Here is a 20,353-nt window from a genome sequence, read left to right as displayed (position 1 = left end):
AATATCAGGGAAGGACGAGGGTTCCAGCAGAGCCATTTGCCGTCTGGGTGGGAACGCCATCCTTCCTTCCATCAGGACGGGCACTCTGCCGCTTCCCTGGAGGGCTCCCTCCAGCCTCCTGTTCAGACATCCATCCTTCTCCGGGGAGCTGGGAGGGCAGGGGCTGGGGGCAGTTCAGATCACACGATGTGACCACGGCAGGCGGTCCGGGACCTCTTCTCTGGTGCTGACATCTGCCTCTCCAGCCAGCCACCCCCCACTACTGCTCCTCAGAGGTTTCCAGCAAAGCTAGTATGTATCGCCACCGCCGATTCCTCTTTCCGTCCCGCGTCCCGGTTTCTAGGTGACACTGGCTGTTGCTGCTCGGAGGGTGGGGTTTTCTGGAGGACCCCGTCTGTCTGCAGTGCTTATGACCCCACGTCATCTCCTAAAACCGGCCTCTGAGATTCCTCTCTATCGTGGAGATAAAAAGTGGGGAGGGTGGGGGGCTGAACTTGTTCTTAATCCCCCGTTGGGATTTTTCTCGCAGCGACCAAGAGAAACATTTGCCTGCGTCTGAGTTCCCGGAGCTTTAGTCTAAAGAGCTGTCTTTCTGGGGACCAGCATCTTTGGGGAAAAGGCTGATTTCACTGGGATGAGGATGGGTGGTTTGTGGGTGTGTTTTCCTCATCCAGAGAACCTTGAAAAGGAGGTGCGCCATCCCCGAAGTGGGGGTGTCTGGAGACTGATGAACCCAGGGACCGTATGGTGTCAGAGCCCTGGCTGCAGGACACAGTTGCTCACATCGGCCACCCAGCGGGCAAGGGAGGCTCTGAGCCCAGGGTGAGCTCAGAGCAGAAGACGGGACGCAGGGCCATAAAGAATATCTGTGTCCCATTTTCATAGGTCCCGTGGCTGCCAGGCTCTGTGGCCTCTGGGCCCCGGGAGTCATCCAGCGAGGTTTTTTTCCTTGTGCCCCATCTGCTTACTGTCTGAGCCGCAGGGCTGTCTCTGAGCCTGGGGAGGGTGTGTCCTCTGAGCCTCCCTGCCTGCAGCTTCAGATCTCACCCTGCACAGAGGAGGACAGAGGCAGAGTGTTCCCGGGGAGCCCAGGCACACAGCCCCCTGAATTGACATGTAGCCTCAAGGCTCTTGATTCTGTAACAGCCTCAGAAATACTGAGGAACAACTGGCCTCAAAAGCGATCACGGGATAAAACCAGCCTATTCTTTTGCGTTGTTCCTCCTTCACCCCCACCCCACCCCCCAAGGAAATATAAGGGAAACCAAGGGGAATTTTTGCCCATGATTTCCAAGGCAAAGGTCACCGTCAATGGCTGGCTGTTTCCAGAGGTCTCAGGTTTCTGGTCACTATGGGTTTGTTTTTTTTAAAACTTACGAACAAAAAGAGGTTGATGATGCCTTGCAAAGTTCCCCCCCACCACCCTGCCAGCTGCTTCAATGAACTGATTGCTGTGTGAAGTTTCATGCGTTTTGTTGGAGTCTCTCTGGCAATGATGAAAGTAGGTAGTAAGTGATCCGTGTCTTACCTAAAATAGCATAGTTCAGAAACAAACTCAGTTGTAAGATTTTAAGGAAAGGGTGAGTGACAAGTTTCAGGGGTAGAAAAGTGTTGGACAGTTCTCTGCCATTTGCTTGAACTAGACAGCCTGGGATGTCTGTCAGCCAATGGATGCTAACGAGCTTTTTGCCTGCCGTGGGTAAGTGAGACTCACAGAAAGGGTGCATCTCGTTTCTTCCATGATTTACAGTCCTAGACTCAGCGCTTGAAACTGGCACCACAGGTATAGGACTCAGGGTGGAAAGGGTGGCTTGGCAGTATGTGACGATGGATGAAGAAGCGCTGTCCAGGTGTGAACTGTTTCCCATAGGAAAGAGAGAAAGCCAGGTGTCGGTAGGATAAGGGGGGCAGAACTAGAACCTTAATGTTTGCTATTAGAGCCGTTGTGATTTTTTAGCGTGCAAGGCGGAAAAACGAACGGATTTCGTTGGCGGTCTTCATAGTGTGGAAGACAACCGTTTTTTTTTCCAATTCCAGAAACTGCTGACTTGGCACTGGCCCCTGTGATGAGGTTTCTTAGCTCCTGGAGTTGTATTTTAGACTTAGCTGAATATTCCAGGATGAGAATGTTTAACTACCAACTTTAGCTGTCCTGGGCAATGATGACTTTGTTGTTTTATGTTACACAAGATGTTCTTGTGTTTCTGTCAAGAATTGATTTGTTTTTGTTTTTTTTTAAAGTGCTTCTGTTTCTTAGAGATTTTTCTTTCAATCAGATATGTTAATTGGTTGCTCAAGAGAAAATGAATAATATATATGGCTCCCTATAATTTGAACTGCGATCTTTCACAAAATTAATAAAAATGAAATGTTTTTGCATTATGACTTTGAAAGTTAAAATATCATTTACAAAAGTTAATATTTGCTCAATACAGTAAATTTGGAAGATGCTAAGAAGTAGAAGGAAGATAACCTTAGCACTATTAATAATTTTGGTGTGTCTTATGTGTAGTGTTCAGAGATAATGGTTTTTTCTAAGTAATTGGTGGTAATTAATAGCTAATATAGTCTATCAGTTCATACAGGCTGGATTTCTGTATAAGCTGAAGATTTTCTTGGTAGCCAAGTCATGAAAGTGAAATTTTTTATTGTATTTCTTAAAATCTTACTTTGAATATGGATATTCAGTTCAGTTCAGTTCAGTCGCTCAGTCGTGTCCGACTCTTTGCGACCCCATGAATCGCAGCACATCAGGCCTCCCTGTCCGTCACCAACTCCTGGAGTTCACTCAGATTCACGTCCATTGAGTCAGTGATGCCATCCAGCCATCTCATCCTCTGTCGTCCCCTTCTCCTCCTGCCCCCAATCCCTCTCTGTTGCCTGTTAAAATAACAAAGACCAAAGATTCCCTCTGCTGAGAAGTTCACTGGGTTAAACTTGAGCTTTTCTATGGGAATAGTGTGAGATGCAAACAGATAGTGAAAGTGTGATTTCATCTTCCTTGTGCTCTGTAAACCGAAGACACCAGGAAGCAGTAAGGTTGTTAAAAGTTTAGAGCGCTGAGGGAAGATCAGCAGCAAAAGTCTGAAAAATTCACGAAAGGAACCAGCCTCTGCTCGTCAGAGAGCCGGTCTCTGTTTCCAGAAGACATCGTATTACAGTGGGTCCCGTCACAGTGTCCTGCAGGAAGGGGCTCTGAGTGCTGGAGGAGCCTGTGGAGACCGTCGGTGTTGTAGCCGAGGTGTCCCGCTTTGTCCCCAAAACTCTCCAGCAGCAGGCTTGTGGCAGAGTTTGGGGGGAGCAGTGTGTGGAACTACCATAGGAGCTGTTTCATCCCGTTGGCCTTTCACATGCCACCCTCCAGCTTTTCCTTTGCAGCTTGTCTTCGCCCATTTTTCTCTGTGAATTCCAGCCTAACTGTGCTCTGTTTTTTTTTCCTCTCCCCAGCTTAAGTGAGAGCTTTTTCATGGTGAAAGGAGCAGCCCTCTTCCTACAGCAGGGAAGCAGCCCTCAAGGCCAGCGGAGTCTTCAGCACCCCCACAAGCATGCAGGTGATGGCTCTAAACTGATGCTCTTACCCAGGGAGTCACCTTCTGTGTGGCTGAGCAACCCTGCCACACTGTGTTCAGCACTTGGCTGGTTCTCAAGGCCAGGGAAATAGCGCAGCTCAGGTGGATGATGACAGGTGCAGGTTAGAGGCTCTTTTCTTGAGGCCATGTGTGTTTTCCTGACGGCACTGGGAGCCAGCACCCTTTGACCGTGCGTGTGTATATAAGGTCAGCAGCTTTCTGTTTGGATGTAAAGATTCCCTACTCAGTCTATCCGTTAACTGCAGATTTTAAGTTACAGTATCCTGGGCTTCTCCTGGTGGCTCAGACAATAAAGAAGTTGCCTGCCTTGCAGAACACCCGGGTCTGATCCCTGGTTTGGGAAGATTCCCCTAGAGAAGGGAATGGCTGCCCACTCTAGTATTCTTGCCTGGAGAATTCCATGGACAGAGGAGCCTGGTGGGCCGTAGTTCATGGGGTCGCAAAGACTCGGACATGACTAAGCAGCTAACACTTTCCCTTTCTTCACATGCCTTTTTAACAAATGTACCAGAGCATCTCATAGCCAGATGTTGTCCCCTTGAAAATTACTGCCTTGGGGTGCGAGATGCCTAGCCTGTCATTGCTCTGAGCACTTGGAAAGCTCTCATTTGGGGAATTTATTTACAAACCTTGGGCACATACTGGGTTGGAAAGTCTTTATTTTTTAATGGTGGGTGGTTTTTTGGAAGTAGACAGAAATTATAAAATGGGATCAAAGCAAGTATTCACTGAGGCACAAAAGCAAGGAAATAAGAAATGTGTCCAAGGACTTCCCTGGCGGTCCGGTGGTTAAGACTCCGCCTTCCAATGCAGAAGGTGCGGGTTCAGTCCCTGGTTGGGGAACTGAGATCCCTTGTGCCTTGTGACCAAAAAACCAAAACAGAGAAACAGGAGCAATATTGTAACCAGTTCAATAAAGACTTTAAAAATGGTCTACAAAAAAAAAAAAAAAAGCTTCAAAAAAAAGAAAAGAAATGCCCAGGAAGTGGAAGACAGGGAAGGCTGACATGCTGCAGTCCATGGGGTTGCACAGAGTCGGACTGAGTGACTGCACAGCAACAACAAAGCAGTAAGACGGGTTTTCTTAGGTGACTTGACCCTGAACCTGAAGGCATTTGGGAGTAAAGGATTAGGGAGGCATTTGCGTGCAAGTGGATCTTTGTAGCCAGTGGGGAGCCTCTCCAGGCACTTCTTGGCTGGGCAGCGCACGTCTGAATAGGTGCTGGAAAGACCTCACCTCTCTTAGAGGTGAAGAACCACAGTGAATCAAAGGAGCTGACAGTTGGGACCAGTTCTGTTGTCACTTCGGTCATCTTGTTTGTCTAACGTCAAGTCAGTCAAGCCTCATCTGGGAGCTGAGTCTCTAGGCTAGAATTTCCTGTCTTAGATTTTATAGCAAACCCCAAGGCTCAGTCAATATTGTCACATGCTGATATTTATAATCAAGATTTAGGTCTGTCGTAAGCTAAGTAAACAATCCTTCTGCACAGGGAGGCGGTGTGTTTTGTGGAAAGAATATTTACTTTGGAGCCAGACAGACCTGGCTTCTGATCCAGTTCTGCAAGCATACAGAACTTTCAGAGTCAATTTCTGAGCTTTGGTCTCCTAATCTGTACAACGGGCATCAAATACCGGTCAGTAACTCCGATGACAAGAAATGTGAAATTTATGCACGTTAACAGGCCTACCTTCTCCTTGGTGCTCTGCCTGCGTAGCTGTAATCATTGCTACAGTGCCTGCTGGTACAATAAAACTACAAACAGAACCTTTGCTTCTTACTCTGCTAGCACTTCTGCCTATAAGGAATGTAAACTGTTGTTCATGGCTTAACCATAATGCATGAGCAAAGCCAGTGCTCAGTTTTGCTCCCTAAGTATTAAATGTCTCCTTCCTCAAATTCAGCGAATATTTGCATACTGTGTGCAATCTTGGGGAAGTGACTACAAAACTGTCTTGTAAAATCATTCCACCCGGTTGGTGCATCTCTGGAAGGTAACATAAGGATGGGAAGGGAGCCTGGTGTGTTGGCTTTCCTGCCCTGGTGTCTGAGGGGGGCATCCAGTGAGCTCAGAAAAGCAGGGCTTGCCCACTGGCCACAGATGCTCAGTACATGACTGTGGGTCAGGCACACACTGGACTTCACGGCAAGTCCCCCAGACGACCCACAGGCCCCTAAGCAAACCCCATGCCAAGCTGAGGACATGACTCCACATCGAGTGATTCCGCTCATGTTAGCCAGTCCAGTTGGGCCAAGACTCTTCCTTTCCAGGGCTGACCTATACTTCAGGCTCAAATTCTCTGCTTTTTTTTTTTTTTTTTTTGCAAGTGCTTACCGAACACTTTAACATACAGAGACTGTGTGAGGCTGCCAGGCCTGGGGTTGGGATTTCTCTCTGTCAGCAATTCCATGTCTCAGCAGACCGTCCCACTGAAAGGCCTCTGCTGCTGCTGCTGCTGCTAAGTCGTTTCAGTCGTGTCCAACTCTGTGCAGCCCCATAGACGGCAGCCCACGAGGCTCCCCCGTCCCTGGGATTCTCCAGGCAAGAACACTGGAGTGGGTTGCCGTTTCCTTCTCCAATGCATGAAAGTGAAAAGTGAAAGTGAAGTCACTCAGTCATGTCCAACTCATAGCAACCCCATGGACTGCAGCCTACCAGGCTCCTCCATCCATGGCATTTTCCAGGCAAGAGTACTGGTGTGGGGTGCCATTGCCTTTTCCAGAAAGGCCTCTATCTGTGTGGACAGCATCGTTTTCACTGAGCCACTCATCAGACAAGGGACTGGTGTCCGCCTTCATCCGTGTGCTTTTGTGACTCAGAGTAGGGGGTGGGGGCGCCCAGCCGTGGTGGCTGTGTGCCATCCTGATGTTGGTGACACGACAGGTAAGCATGCCACTGGGTAGAGAAAAGGACCGAGGACTGTCCTCTCCAAGTCATTTCTTACGGGACGTGGTGCCAGCGTAGGGTGTTGTACTCTGTGGGATCCTGGAAGAGAGAAGACAAGGGGGCAGGTTTCCAACAAACTTGACTCCTCTCTGAGGCTGGAAGTGCCGTTTGCACATCATTTGTCAGCCTTCTCTAAGATTAAAAAGATGCTTTTTTGCCAAAGGAGCATGCCCAGGGGCTTCCCTGGCGATCCAGTGGTTGAGACTCTGTACTTCCATGTCAGGATGCCAGGGGTCTAATCTCTGGTCAGGGAGCTAAGATCCCACACACCACATGGCCATAAAAAAGAAAATTTCTTGAACTAAATAAAAAATGAAAATGCAACATACCAACTTAAAAAAATCATATGGGAAAATCAAGTTTGAAAAAAAGGAACACAGCCAGTGGATTAATCCCTCTGGGTTCTAATCATGATCTGTAGGATCATTTTTTTCCTTATGATAATTGTTTCTTAGGAGTGTTGCACAACCTGAAATTATTATGGATTTTCTGTGAATTACTCCTTGTACTTTTCTTCCACATCAGCATCTTTACAGTTGAACCATTTCTTCAGAACGATCCCCACACAGACATATTTGAAATATATACATAAGCTAGGAAAAAAAGCGGCATTGCAAACACCCTCACTACTTTCTAGTTCTGAAGCTCAGTTATGGGGTCCCCTGGGCCTGGGAGACGCAGCCCTTCTCCTGTGGGTTGGATCCTGCGTGGCTGTGGAGCCTCACCATCTCCGAAAAACTCTCTTTCCCGCCCTGCAGTCCAGAGACACCCCCCCAGGGACCCTGCGGCCACTCAGTGATAATTGGAGGCTGACCCTGGATTCCTGTCTCTTTTCAATCACCTGGGGGAAACAAACAGAGAGTATATGATTTATGGCAGGAAAAAAAATGCCATTGCTGTTTACTCAAATTATATCTCTGGGTACCCAGCACATACCTTCTCTCTGTGCAGTGACTTAAAACATTTTCCCTCCTGGTTATAGAAGTCATGTCTTTCACCCTCTTTTAAGGAAAGTGGAGTGTGCGTGTTAGTCACTCAGTCATGTCCAGCTCTTTGAGACCCCATGGACTGTAGTACCATCAGACTCCTCTGTCCATGGACATCTCCAGGCAAGAATATTGGAATGCATTCCCTTCTCTCAGGGATCTTCCTGACCCAGGGATCAAACCCACGTCTTCTGCACTGAAGGCAGATTTTTTAAGCGGAAAATAACCCCAAGTCCTTTTTCTTTCAGACCAACCCTCAGCAAATCCCTCTTTTCAGCTGTGTCTATAGTTGCTGCTGCCTCCACCCCTGCAAAGTCACATTTGCTTGAATTTAAGAATGTTTCTTCTCTAGGCTCATCTGTATTTTTGAGATTTTGTATGTAATAATAATAAAAAACACATATTACATTTAGTTCAGAAAACAAAAGCAACTTTAAGAAACCCGGCAATGAACTCTCTCTCTCACTCATACTCATTTCAGCATTCAGGAGGGGACTAAGGGAAGTCCAGGTCTTCCAGACCCTCAAAACCAGCCTCTCCTGGGTATCTGCCTGGAAAGTAGGTGGGTGACCTATTTTAAACTTTCTCCATTCATCCAACAGGGGACCTGCCTCAACATCTTCAAGTCATGATCAACCTTCTGCGTTGTGAAGATAGAATCAAGCTGGTAAGAAGAGATGAGAGTGGCAAGTTTTCATTTTTAATGGTGACATTTGGTAGGCACTTATTGACGAGCAGGGAGTTGGAAGGGAGGTCGGGGAATGAGGGGGTGGGGGTTGGCTCTCTTACATTATAGCAAATTCTCCCAAGCTGTTCACTAAGGCCAAATTCCCCATCTGCTCCCTGTCCCCCAGAAGGTGCAGGAAAGGGTGGATAAGGTCTCTGGGTCAGTCTGTGCTGAGCTGAAATCGTCTTTCTCTGGGTTTTATTTGTTCACCCGTATTTAACGAAGTTTGAGGGTCTCCTCTGAGCCAGGCGCTGTCCCTCATTCTGGGGATATAAACCAGATGTAAGACTTTCATCTTAATGCCGAAACTCTCAGGGGAAAGATAAAAACAAAAGTCTCCGGTCTTGGGCTGGTGGAGGAAGGGGTAGCCACCTGGAAAGGCAGGCCAGCGAGAGCATGTCCGCCCATCTAGGCCGTGCGCTTGGAGAGTGCCTGGGCGGAGCGGGTCCGCTACATGGTGGTGGTGGACAGCAGCGGGCGCCAGGACACGGAGGAGAGTATCCTGTTGGGAGTCGACTTTTCCAGTAAGGAGAGGTAAGTCTGCTCTGCACGGTGGCTCCCCTCTGCGGCAGGGCCAGGAGTTGCTGCTGGAAAAAGGTTTCCAGGGTCCCACACCTATGGTGGGAACAGTAGATGACAAGGTGGTCAGGCCCTGGGGACCGTGGAGCCCCTTGTTTTAGCTCTCATGTGCTGTGCTGGTCCAGTCTCTGCTCCCAGAGAGCTTAGGGTCTACACTCTGCTTAGAGATTTAACCCTGGGTCCCAGGGGTGCCCTAGAAGAGGGCACCTTAACCAGCAGGGCTTCCTGGAGGAGGTGACAGCTGTGGTGAATACCCCAGGGCAAGCAGGAGCCAGACCAGGTAAAGCAGGAAGGCGCCTTCCAGGCTGACCATCCCATATGGAAGTATGTGATCGATGGGGATTATATCAAGGGCCTGATTCAGTATTAATATCCCGTGGATTCCCAAGTGCTTGTTGATGGGTCCTGGGTCAGAGGCTTGAAGAGGGGTTGGGAATTTCCCAATAACTGGAGGCCAAGTTTCTAATAGTTATATCATAGACCTTATTATGTGTGTTGAATGGAGGTGAACGACTCTCCTTACGTATTGGAGAAGTTAATGCGAGTGAGATCATTGCTGAACCTGAATTTGTTAAAACTGGACTAGAGTAGACTCTCTTTATTCCTCATTAACCTGCTCTTCATTAAGCAAGCCATGTGCTTGCATTCTCCTGAGTATGAGGCGATAGGCTCAGCCCGGACACACAGGGCAGCAACAGTATCCACGGTTCTCGGCCTCAAAGAGCCTGTACGCTCAGCGGGGAAAGAGCCGTCACCAGAAGTCAGGGTGATGCACCCAGTAATGGAGAAGTGTGGGGTGGTCATGGGAACCCAGGAGGGGCATGGGCCTGGCAGGGCCTTCAGGAACAGGCGATGGCTAAGCCCAGTCTTAGAGGACGAATGGGCTTGTCAGGTGAGTCTGGGGTTAGGGCAGGTCAGAGGATGCATTGGAAGAGCATTTCAGGCAGAATTGATAGCAGAAGTCACGAGCCGCAGAGGCAGTGGTTGGCGTGGAGACCGTGCTGTCTCGTCTTGTTCTTGCGAGGGGGCTGCCATTAGTCCCACCCTTGCGACCAAGACTCCATTGCTTGTTACAAGTAAATGAAGTAATAGGAAGGCAGATACAGAAGCGGAGGGTTGAAAAGATCCCCCATGGCTGCTGATACTCATAGGATTGAGTGGGTTTCGTGAACCCGAGGACTGCCTGTGGCACGGTTTTGTGTGCATAGCCGTAGTCCCTTGGGGCCTGTCAGCCCATAGCAGAGAGATGTCCGTGTAGGGTCCCCGGAGGTGGTCTGAGCTGGCCCTGGAAGTGACGGCTGTTTCTCACAAGCCAACTCTTTTTCAAATGCCTGAAGAATTTTCACAGGGATCCGAGGAGACCCTCTGATAAAACCTTTTCTTTCCATCTGTGTTTCTCAGCAGTGCCAGGCTATGATACCTGAAGTGGTCAGGTATCATATCGCTGTTAGGATGGGCAAAAAAAACAAAACGCAGATTAAGCTTGATTTTAAAACACCAACTGCACAGCAGCTACAGAAACAGAGGTCCAGAAGTGAACTCCAGTCCTGATGTTGGCAGTTTCCCCACCCCTGCCACCCCAGGACAGGAGACTGAGGATAGCTGCCACGATTCGCCTGTGTCCCCCAGACTGTGTGGCCTCGTGCCAGGTGCATGCCTGCCGTTGTCGGCTTCACTCCTGCTGCACTGCGGGTGTGTGGTCCACTGGTTGCTCCTGGCCCCTGAGAGCTGTAGCTGAGACCTAGCATTTATGGAGTCATGGTCCCCCGTGACTGTCTCTAAGCTGGGGTTTCTGGCCATCCAAAGCCCGCGTCTTCTCGAATTCAGTGGTGGGCTGTCCCTGCAGACAGATACACCCCTAGGGAGCAGGACCCGGGGCAGGTGGTGGTTCCCCGCTGTGAGCTGCACCAGCTGGGTGGAGACACAGCAAGGGAAGGCCTCGTGCAGGAGGGTGGACCCTAACTCCAGACGTCTCCTCTTCTCTCTTGTGTAGTAAAAGCTGTACCATCGGGATGGTTCTCCGACTGTGGAGCGACACAAAAATCCACCTCGATGGAGATGGGTAAGGAGACCTCTTTAAAAGGGCTTCTTTCACCGTAGACTTTGAAACACGAGTCAGTTTGGACATCATTGGGTAATCATTAACACAATCTCCGTGTGTGACATGTTTATCACGTCAGGAGGAGTAACACTGCCCTCCCGTGAGGCACACAAGGCAGGGTCCATTTGGGACGTGATACCAGGGAGTTTGGGCTTTCCCGATGGCTCAGCGGTAGAGACCCCACCTGCCAGTGCAGGGCACATGGGTTTGATCCCTGGGTTAGGAAGATCCCCTGGAGGAGGAAATGGCAGCCCACCCCAGTGTTCTTGCCTGGGAAATCCCATGGACAGAGGAGCCTGGCAGGCTATAGTCCATTTGGTCGAAAAGAGTCAGGCACAACTGAGCACGCACGCACCTCTAATGAGAAGGGAGTCTGGGTCATGAGGTGCCAACAGAAACATTCTACTTTTGGGGAGATCTTCTGCTGTATGAAGTTCAAGAATAGCGTTAAATGGATGTTCATCCATTTGCCTTGAGTTGTTAAATGAACGCTCGCCATGTGTCCTCCCGGGACTGGTCCCTGCAAGTGCACGGGTGATAGGGTGCGGCTGGAGTTCCAGGTCTCAGGGCTGAGGGGAGACATGCAACCAACAGGTGCAGTGTGTTTCAGGTGCCCCTTGGGGGCGCTGAAGAGGCGGGATCATCCCAGTGGCCAGAGGGCAGTCCAGATTCCAGAGCGGCCGTGAGGTGGGGGGACCTCAGGTATAGCCAAGAGTGGGAAGAAGCAGGAGAGGAAATGATCTCCACCTGCGATTCCAGCAAGAAAAGTTATGTGGCTGTGTAGATAAAACTGGGAGGGAAAAATGAAAATCAGATTTACTGAAGACATGGGCTTACGATTACTTTTCTAATTTTTTAAAATTTTTATTTGTTTACTTAAAAAAAAATTTTTGACCCTGCTGTGCAGCTTGCAAGATCTTAGTTCCTCAACCAGAGATCGAACCTGTGCCCCCTATAATGAAAGCAAGGAGTCTTAGCCACTGAACCTCCAAGGAATTGCCATATATATTCCCCTTTTAAACTTTTATCTTTCATTAATGTGTTTCTTAGGCAACTCTTAAAAACATAGATGGGGACTTCCCTGATGGTCCAGTGGCTGTGACTCCAGGCTCCCAATACAGAGAGCCCCTGGTTTCATCCCTCGTCAGAGAACTAGATCCCACATGCCTGCAACTAAGACCCTAATGGAAAAAAAAAAAAAACAAAACCTAGATAGTGTGTGTGGGGCCAGAAGTAGGGGAGCGGGGTGGGCAAGTGAAGCGAGAGTGTCCAGTGCTGGGGTTGCCCTTTGCTGGGTTTTCGGTTTTCGGCTGACTTTGCGTTGCTGGGTTAAAAGCCAGTCTTCCGGATCTGAGAACCTATTTCTCTCTTTCTCTCTTTTTCTTTTTTTTCGCTTTTGCCCTTGTCTCTGTGGCCTATGGTCCCTCATCAGACAGTGTGAGGCAGACTTGTCCTCGGGGTGTCCCCCACCACCTGGCAGTGATGTGGTTGGGGGCTCCGCCTTCTCACCACGCCGTCTTTTGTTTTTCATTCCCAGTGGATTCAGCGTCAGCACCGCTGGGAGGATGCACGTCTTCAAGCCTGTGTCTGTCCAGGCTATGTGGTAAGTGTGGTTTCAGGGACTTTTAACTCCTTACAAATATTTTCCTAGCTGACAGCATGAATTAAAAAACCCCATCTCCTGAGAAGCACGTTTAGGTATGTTTATTTTATGTGTGTGGCAAAATATATGTAACATAAAATTTACCATTTTAAGCATTTTTTTTTTTTGGCCTCTCTGTGCAGTATGTGGGATCTCAGTTCCCCAACCGGGGCGTCGAACCCACGCCCTTTGCATTGGGAGCTCGGAGTCTTAACCACTGGACCGCCAGGGAAGGTCCCTTAAGCGTTTTTCAAGGTTGCAGTTCAGTGACATTAAGTACATTTCCAGTGTTGTACACCCATCATCACTGTCCACTTGAAACAGAAGCTGTGCATTTATTAACCGCTAATTCCCCATTGCCCCCCTCCCAGCGCCTGGTAGCCTCTGTTTTCGCTCTCTCTGTGACTCTGCCTGTTCTGGGTCCCTCGTGTAAGCGGGGTCATACAGCACCCCATCCTCTCGTGTCTGGCTTCTTGCACCTAGCGTGATGCTTTCAGGGCTCATCCGCGTTGCCGTGCTCCGTTCCTTTTTAAGGGTGAACAGTAAGTTTGTTACATGGATATACTGCTTTTGTTTATCTGTTCGTCTCTTGATGGACATTTGAGTCACTTCCTCCTTTCGGCGGCTGTGAATAGAGCTGCTGTGATCTCTGGCAGACAAAGTATCTGCTGAATCCCTGCTTTCAATTCTTTGGGGAATGTACCTGGGAATGGAATTTCTAGATCATGTGGTAATTCTGTCTCCAGTCTTTGAAGGGGTGCCCCCGACTCAGTGTCTTACACTGTAGCCATTCACTCGCTGACAATTTTTCCATCCAAGGCCTCGTTTGTCCACGCTTCATTGATATCTGATTCACCCCATTCACTGAGAAATACTCAGCAGATATTTTTGTAAAAAGAAGTAGGAAACGGATAAGTAAATTGGCTGCTACCATATGCATTGGCAGTTTCGTTTCTTCTGCCCCACTGTGCCTTCCCAAACCTCTTCTGCAGTTAGTTCTCATATTAAAATTAGTTTCTAGAACTCATTTCCCTAGGAAATCTGAGCATCTAAGCTATTCTGACATTGATGGGAGGGAGCTGAAAATTAACTGACTGAGGATACAACCAGCCCTCTGTGCCGCGTGTTGAGGAAGCTTTCCTTCCAACTGCTCTGCTAAACTGGGGTCCCTGCCTTCAAGGTAACTGCAGCCTCAGCAGTGAATCCGTCCTTGGGAGCCCACCCGCGGATGGAACGTGACCTGGGAGCCTGCCCAACTGGGCGAGTTAGGAAGCTGTGTTGTTCCCTCCTTGGGGCTGATGGCGGGTGCTATCTCGGCCCTCAGGGTCACTGCCCCGTGTCCCGGAGGCCCGCAGAGGTGCCTGACGGCTGTGCGGCCCCCTCGGGTTTCCTGTCCCTGACCCTCTGCCCCTCCCCTGGCCCCAGGTCTGCCCTGCAGGTCTTGCACAAGGCCTGCGAGGTGGCGCGGCGGCACAACTACTTCCCAGGGGGCGTGGCGCTGCTCTGGGCCTCCTACTACGAGAGCTGCATAGGCTCCGAGCAGAGCTGCATCAACGAGTGGAATGCCATGCAGGACCTCGAGTCCACACGGCCCGACTCCCCCGCCCTGTTCGCAGACAAGTGAGTGCCCCGACCCTGGACCCTGGCCCGCACAGCATCCCGCCCCGTCATGTCCCAGAACCAGCACCGCAGGCAGGGGTTCCTGACCTGCAGCCCCCGGGGGTTGTCTTTGGCTGGGGGGAGGATCTGTGACTTCCACTCCCCCTTTGGAAATTATAGACGAATTCAGGTGTGACTGCATTTCTGGGGAGCGGCTCCATAACTTCATCAGCCTTGCTGTGCGGTGCTCCAGCCCCTCTTCCCCAGGGCCACAGACGGGTTTGCAAAGCCTCTTCCTCTGCTTATAAGAGTGAATAAGTTTATAAGATGAATGTTACGTCTGGTTCCTCGGGTCCGGAAACACGACTTCATGAAAGCAGGCCCGGAGCTGCCTCTCAGAGGCTGTAGAGGTGCCCCCGCGTGCCCCGAGGCCACACTCAGTCAGCTCTAGTCCCAGAAGGAGGGAGGCACTTGCCCCTTCTCTCCTGGTAAGATCCTCGTCCTGAGTGTTCTGTTCCTCAGGGACATCGCATGTAGGAGGGCTGTAGATGGAGGGGAGCCCAGCATATGTGGGGAGGACAGAAGCCACATGTATGAGGCCTCCAAGAAATTACAAGCGCATTGGCCAGAATATGTGCCTTCGAGTATAAAGAAGGCGCATCACGTGCGAGAAGGGTTGTCCTGTTCAGTCCGTGTGGCCCCAGGGTCAGGATCAGGCTGGCCTGTAGAAGGTGCAGGGAGGCTCGCAGACGTTGATTCCGTTTAAATGTGTAAGGAGGTAACAGGAGCCGGATGCAGCTGGGCCACGGGCTTCCTGAGGGCCCCGGGGGTTCCAGCCTCCAGCCCTGAGAGTCTGGGGCTCTGCAGACCCGCACAAGGAGTGAGGGTGCCTCGCCATCAGCGTTTGCATCCTCAGGGGACATCCCTGCCCCTCTCCCCTTCTCACTGAGAACGTGCCTGAGCCGTGCCCCGTGCCGCCCAGGCGCAGCTGGGGTTTCTGTGAATGCCGACCACAGGCCTCTTCAGTTCTGCACGTCCCTAAACACGACTTCTCCCCAGGCCGACCGAAGGGGAGAGGACGGAGCGTCTCATCAAAGCCAAACTCCGGAGCATCATGATGAGTCAAGACCTGGAGAATGTGACGTCGAAAGAAGTAAGAGCGCGTCCCTGCTGGGCAGGCCGAGGTGGCGGGCGTCCCTGCTTCCGAGTGTGTAGAGCCGAGAGGTTGAAGCTGCCATTGTAGAAAAGTCACATACAATCTGTTTACGAATTAGCACGTGTAAAAAAAAATCCTTCCAAAGCCAGAGGAAACTACCCTTTATTGTTTTTCTGGATCGCTTGTTTTCTTCTTTCTGTTGCTTTTTGTCCACGGAATGCTGTGAATTATAGTAACAGCTGAATTCAGCAGCAGGTTGACGGTGTACAAAGCAGTCTTTTTATGAAATAATACAGAATGAAGCCCATCATGGTATCTTCCAAAACGAGATGAAACTGACCTTATGTTTTCACGGTGATAGATTTGAGCATTGGAAAAGCCTTAAGTGCTTTCAACTCAGTAGAAAAGATCCCAGGGAATCAGATTCCTTCTTTGAAATAATAAATGTCCCCCAGTCAGAGTCACTTTGAGGCTGAGTAGCCTGTATTCCTGCCACCCACGCGTGTGTTCGCTATGTCTAAATGCATATATGATGACTCTTGAAAAAAGCCCCCAAATACTTCCTTTGAAAACAGCCACAGTTGGGCTTCTCAGGATGCTCAGAGGTAAAGAATCTGCCTGCCAATGCAGAAAACACAGATTCTATCCCAGGGTCAGGAGGATCCTTTGGAGAAGGAAATGGCAACCCACTCCGTATTCTTGCCTGCGAAATCCTATGGACAGAGGAGCCTGGGGGGCTACAGATCAAGGGGTTGCAAAGAGTCGGATGCGACTAAGAGACTGAACAACAGCAGCAGTGTAGTTCATGTTGTGACCTGACTTCTTTGAAGGAACTGTTTGTCGTGATTTTTTTTTCTTAAACCCGCCTAATATTTTCCACTCTGCAGATTCGTAATGAATTAGAGAAACAGATGAACTGTAACCTGAAAGAATTCAAGGAATTCATAGACAACGAGATGCTCCTTATCTTGGGACAGATGGACAAGCCCTCTCTCATCTTCGACCATCTTTATCTCGTAAGAGGCACAGTGTCGGGCGGGGCCTGGCTTGGGGCGGGGGATGTAAATCAGACCGGGATTTGTTTAGAGTTTGCAGCAAGTCATGAGGGGGGAGAAACTTGAGTTCCTGGAGCCTCCGTCGTAACTTTTACGGGAACTCCCCTCTTGACCCTTTTCTCTGGCCTTCAGCCTACTGGTTTGCTTACCAAGCCAGACATTGGAGCCAGACATTGGAGCCGAGGCTCCCAGCTGAGCTGCAGGGAGTTGTCTGAAGAGCTCTCTGGCATCGGCGGTTGGCTGCCCTTTTCAGACACACACCACCTTCCCGCCTTCCTCGGTCACTACCAGAAACCCCCTCCAAATGGTCTGCGGGCTGGAAAAAAAAAAGCCCAGTTACTGCAGGGAGCACGCATGCCTAACCCCAAAATTAGGCCTAGGCGGCCCGAGACGTGAGAAAAGGCAGAGGCGGCAGCATTGCCCCGCCCTCCCCGCTGGTGCACAGCTGCCCCCGGCCCTGCTCCCAGAGCCCCTGGAGGGAGCAGACCCTGCGGACACACAGCCAGCGGGGTCTGCACATCCATCACTCCCTCCGCCCCGTCTCTCGCTCAGATTTTCATAAAGCTGTCCATCTCCATAGAAGGCAACCGGCACGTTTTCAAAGTCAAGGGGACCGTAGAGGAAGGCACGTTCCTACAGTGAGGGGTCCGCAGGGCATGATGGAAACTGGAAACCACCCCCCTCCCCCGCCCCCGCCAACCGCAAGCAGGGTCCCGTTCCACAGCCTGACCAGCTAGGTGCCTGGGAGCAATCCTTTCGGCCTCACTTTTCCTTCATTCTACACCTCAGGGCAGAAGGGCCTCCCCAAGCGGCTCAGTGGTGATTCAGGAGATGAGGGTTTGATCCCTGGGTTGGGAAGATCCCCTGGAGGAGGAAATGGCAACCCACTCTGGTATTCTTGCCTGGGAAATCCCAAGAACAGAGGAGCCTGGCAGTCCATGGGGTTGCAGAGAGTCACAGAGCAGGCACCCACATAGCTCAGCGGACCTTTACAAAGCTTAAGTTAGCGTGTGTTTACAGCACCGAGTATAGTTTCTGCAGGCACTCATAAATGGTACCCATGGTCAGAGCAGAAATCACTTCCTTGGGAAAGCTGACAGAGCATATTGGCCGCTGAAGGGGTGACCGACTGTTTTCTGCCTGTAGGAAGTAACCAGTAGTTCCCCAAATGTGTATGTCGTGATATATACTTAATGGAGTATACATATGTTTAACATGTTTTTATATACTGATCTATAACCCCAATCTATAGATATGTACTGTAGTATGTATGTAAACTGGTTATTAGTGTGTGGATTTGAAGCCGGAATCTTGAAAGCAGCCCTGTCTCTACTCTTCTCCCTGCGGAGTGGATTATCTTCCCTGGTGGACACACAGCCAGAGGCACCTTGGCTGGCCTCTCCACCAGGTGGTGATCACGGCAAGGGGATGCTCGCAGCCCTAGCGGAGCTCTCGTTATTTTTTTCGGTGTGGCTCGGTGCTTTATGTCACTTTTTCCATGAGAGATACCAAAGGAATTTTTATATTTGAGCCTCTCCCTCCAGTATGAGAAATCCAGCTAGTTGCCCGCACACTGCCAGCTCCACTGGGGCCGTTGCCTCCAGAGGGGTCCACCCTCCCGGGAAGGGAAGTTTACTGGAAGACCACAGGGCACTGCTGCTCTTCTGACTCGGGGTCCATCACATTTCCTAAGAGCAAAGTGGTGTTTTTATCTTCGGGCTTTTTTTTGTTTTTTTCCCCCTTCTGTATTCTTTGCCTCCTTGGAAATGGAGGGTTTGTTTTTGTAAGAAACCATTTTTAAAATACGAAGTTATAACCTGTGTGACTTCCCTGATGGTCCGGGGAAGTCTGAGCTCCCAATGCAGGGACCTTGGGTTCAGTCCCAGGTTATGGAGCTAAGATCCTGTATGCTGCACAGAGTGGCTGGAAAAAAAAAACAAAAACAAAAACATGATATAGACGGTTAGGAAATATAAAGGGCTTCCCTGATGGCTCGGCAGTAAAGACTCTGCCTGCAGTGCAGGGGATGTGGGTTTGACCCCTGGCTTGGGAAGAGCCCCTGGAGGAGGAAGTAGCAGTCAACTCCAGAATTCTTGCGGGGGAAATCCCGTGCACAGAGGAGCCTGTCAGGTACAGTCCATGGGGTCTCAGAAAGTCGGACACGACTGCGTGACTGCATCCCCACCAGGAAATGCGAGTCTAAGGAAGAAAAGCATTCTTGATTTCACTAATCTAGAGGCAGTCACTGTTAATACTCTGGAATGTTTATTTTTCTGTCTTCTGGGGTTTTTTTTTTAAATGCATTTATAACTTCTTAAAAAAGAAAGAGAAAGAAAAAGAAAGGAACCATACTAGTTGATTCTATAGTTTTGTATCCTGCTTTAGGAAACCCTTTTTCACTATGTGGCCTTTCCCTATGTCGTTAAATACCCTGCAAAAGTAGGATTTATTTCGGCGGCTCCGTCACGCGGACCCATCATCATCTGTGTTACTGATTTCTTCTTGTTGAACCCGTGGGTGGTTTCTGCTGATCTGTTATTATAAATGACCATAAATATCCCTGCACATATATTCCTATGTGAATTCTGGGTGTTTCCTCGGGGTAGCCTTTTATAAGTGGAATTTCTAGGTCAGAGGGTGGGAACTTTTTTAACATTGCCAAATACTTCCCAGAAAAGGTAAACCCATTCCTGCCTGCAGTGAGTGGGGTGTAGAAGTTCCATCTCCTGCCTGGGAGGTCAGAGGTCACTGCTTCTGGTGCCCGGGACCCCACCAGAGACCTAGGAAAAGGAGTAGTGAGGGGGAGGGGCAGGGTTTCCTCGACCTGCCCTTCTCTCCGACGATGCCTTGAATTCTCAGGGAACCTGACTTGATACCGGCCTCTTTCTGTCGGCTTCCTCTGAGGCCAGGGGCTGTTGAGATTCCGCACCACCATCAGGGCTGGCGCGCACCACGCATCCGGCAGGCAGCCCTGAGCTGACATGCAACACTCACGGGGTCTATGTGGTCTGTCCCCCAGGGCTCTGAATGGAATGCATCTAACCTGGAGGAACTGCAGGGCTCAGGGTGAGTCTGCCCCCCTTGTCTCCCCTCATCCTTCCAGGCAGCTTAGAAACCCTCAGCTCAGCCGTCCCGTTGAGGCCGAGCCCTGGTGCCGCCCACCCGTCCACGCGGAATTGCCCACACCGCAGTCTCCAAAGCGGCCACTGGCTTGCCTGATGGGCATAGCTAAACCAGATGTGCTTCGAAATGCCACCTCCTTGAATGATTCAGGGGCTTTAGGTATTACTGGGGTTTGGAAATGTGGGTGTCAGGGAGAACGATTTTAAGCCACCCTCGAACTGTACAGGGCAACCTGGATGCTGGGAGGGCCACGAGCCGCCTCACACTGCCCTATCGCCCGGCAGGGATGCTGAGCATCCTGTTACCTATGAGCCAGTCAGCAGTGCGCCCCAGACCACTCCCAGTTCTACCTGAGGTGGTGCTTTTGAGCCTGACACCCACAGTTAGATACTCAGCGTTGGCAAAAACATACACCTCAGTCTGAGAAACGCTCGGGAGCAGGAATTAAAAAAATGTATAAATCTAGACCTTTAAGAACAAATGTCTGGACATCTTTTTAAAAAAAACACAGCCACAAAATCACCATCCTGTGTGTCTGACATGATGGCATTCTTGAATTACTGCATTAAAAGTCAAGACTAAACAAATCTTAAAATATGTCTTCAGAGCTACTGGTTAAGATGTGTTCTTTCAACAGAAAGGGATCTTGAAGTGGAGGGTTATCCTGTCTATGCTTTATCTTGCTGGGAATAAATAAATGATTTTAAAGGTTTCTCTTTTTTTTTTTTTCTAAAGCATTTAAAAGTATTCTCTTATGAGATCTATTTGAGGTGTTTTCAAACTCCTGAAATTATTTTGGTCTTCCAGGAATGTAAGTATTAAGTAGAGAACTATAGAACCTGGGTTAACT

At 49.9% G+C, this 20,353-nt stretch overlaps 1 protein-coding gene across 1 annotated transcript in view; it reads left to right on the top strand.

Moving 5' to 3' along the window:
* Positions 1-20,353, top strand: part of SSH1 (slingshot protein phosphatase 1) — a 56,733-nt gene that overhangs the window by 22,806 nt on the left and 13,574 nt on the right. The window contains exons 3-11 of the mRNA XM_018061088.1: positions 3,448-3,551; positions 8,124-8,188; positions 8,661-8,782; positions 10,821-10,889; positions 12,466-12,531; positions 13,996-14,190; positions 15,229-15,322; positions 16,213-16,341; positions 19,400-19,446. Of these exons, the coding sequence (XP_017916577.1) occupies positions 3,448-3,551; positions 8,124-8,188; positions 8,661-8,782; positions 10,821-10,889; positions 12,466-12,531; positions 13,996-14,190; positions 15,229-15,322; positions 16,213-16,341; positions 19,400-19,446 (891 nt within the window). The remainder of the gene's footprint in view (positions 1-3,447; positions 3,552-8,123; positions 8,189-8,660; positions 8,783-10,820; positions 10,890-12,465; positions 12,532-13,995; positions 14,191-15,228; positions 15,323-16,212; positions 16,342-19,399; positions 19,447-20,353) is intronic.

Source organism: Capra hircus, chromosome 17, assembly GCF_001704415.2.
Source record: "Capra hircus breed San Clemente chromosome 17, ASM170441v1, whole genome shotgun sequence".
NCBI lineage: Eukaryota > Metazoa > Chordata > Mammalia > Artiodactyla > Bovidae > Capra > Capra hircus.
This window is presented reverse-complemented; position numbering and strand designations above follow the sequence as displayed.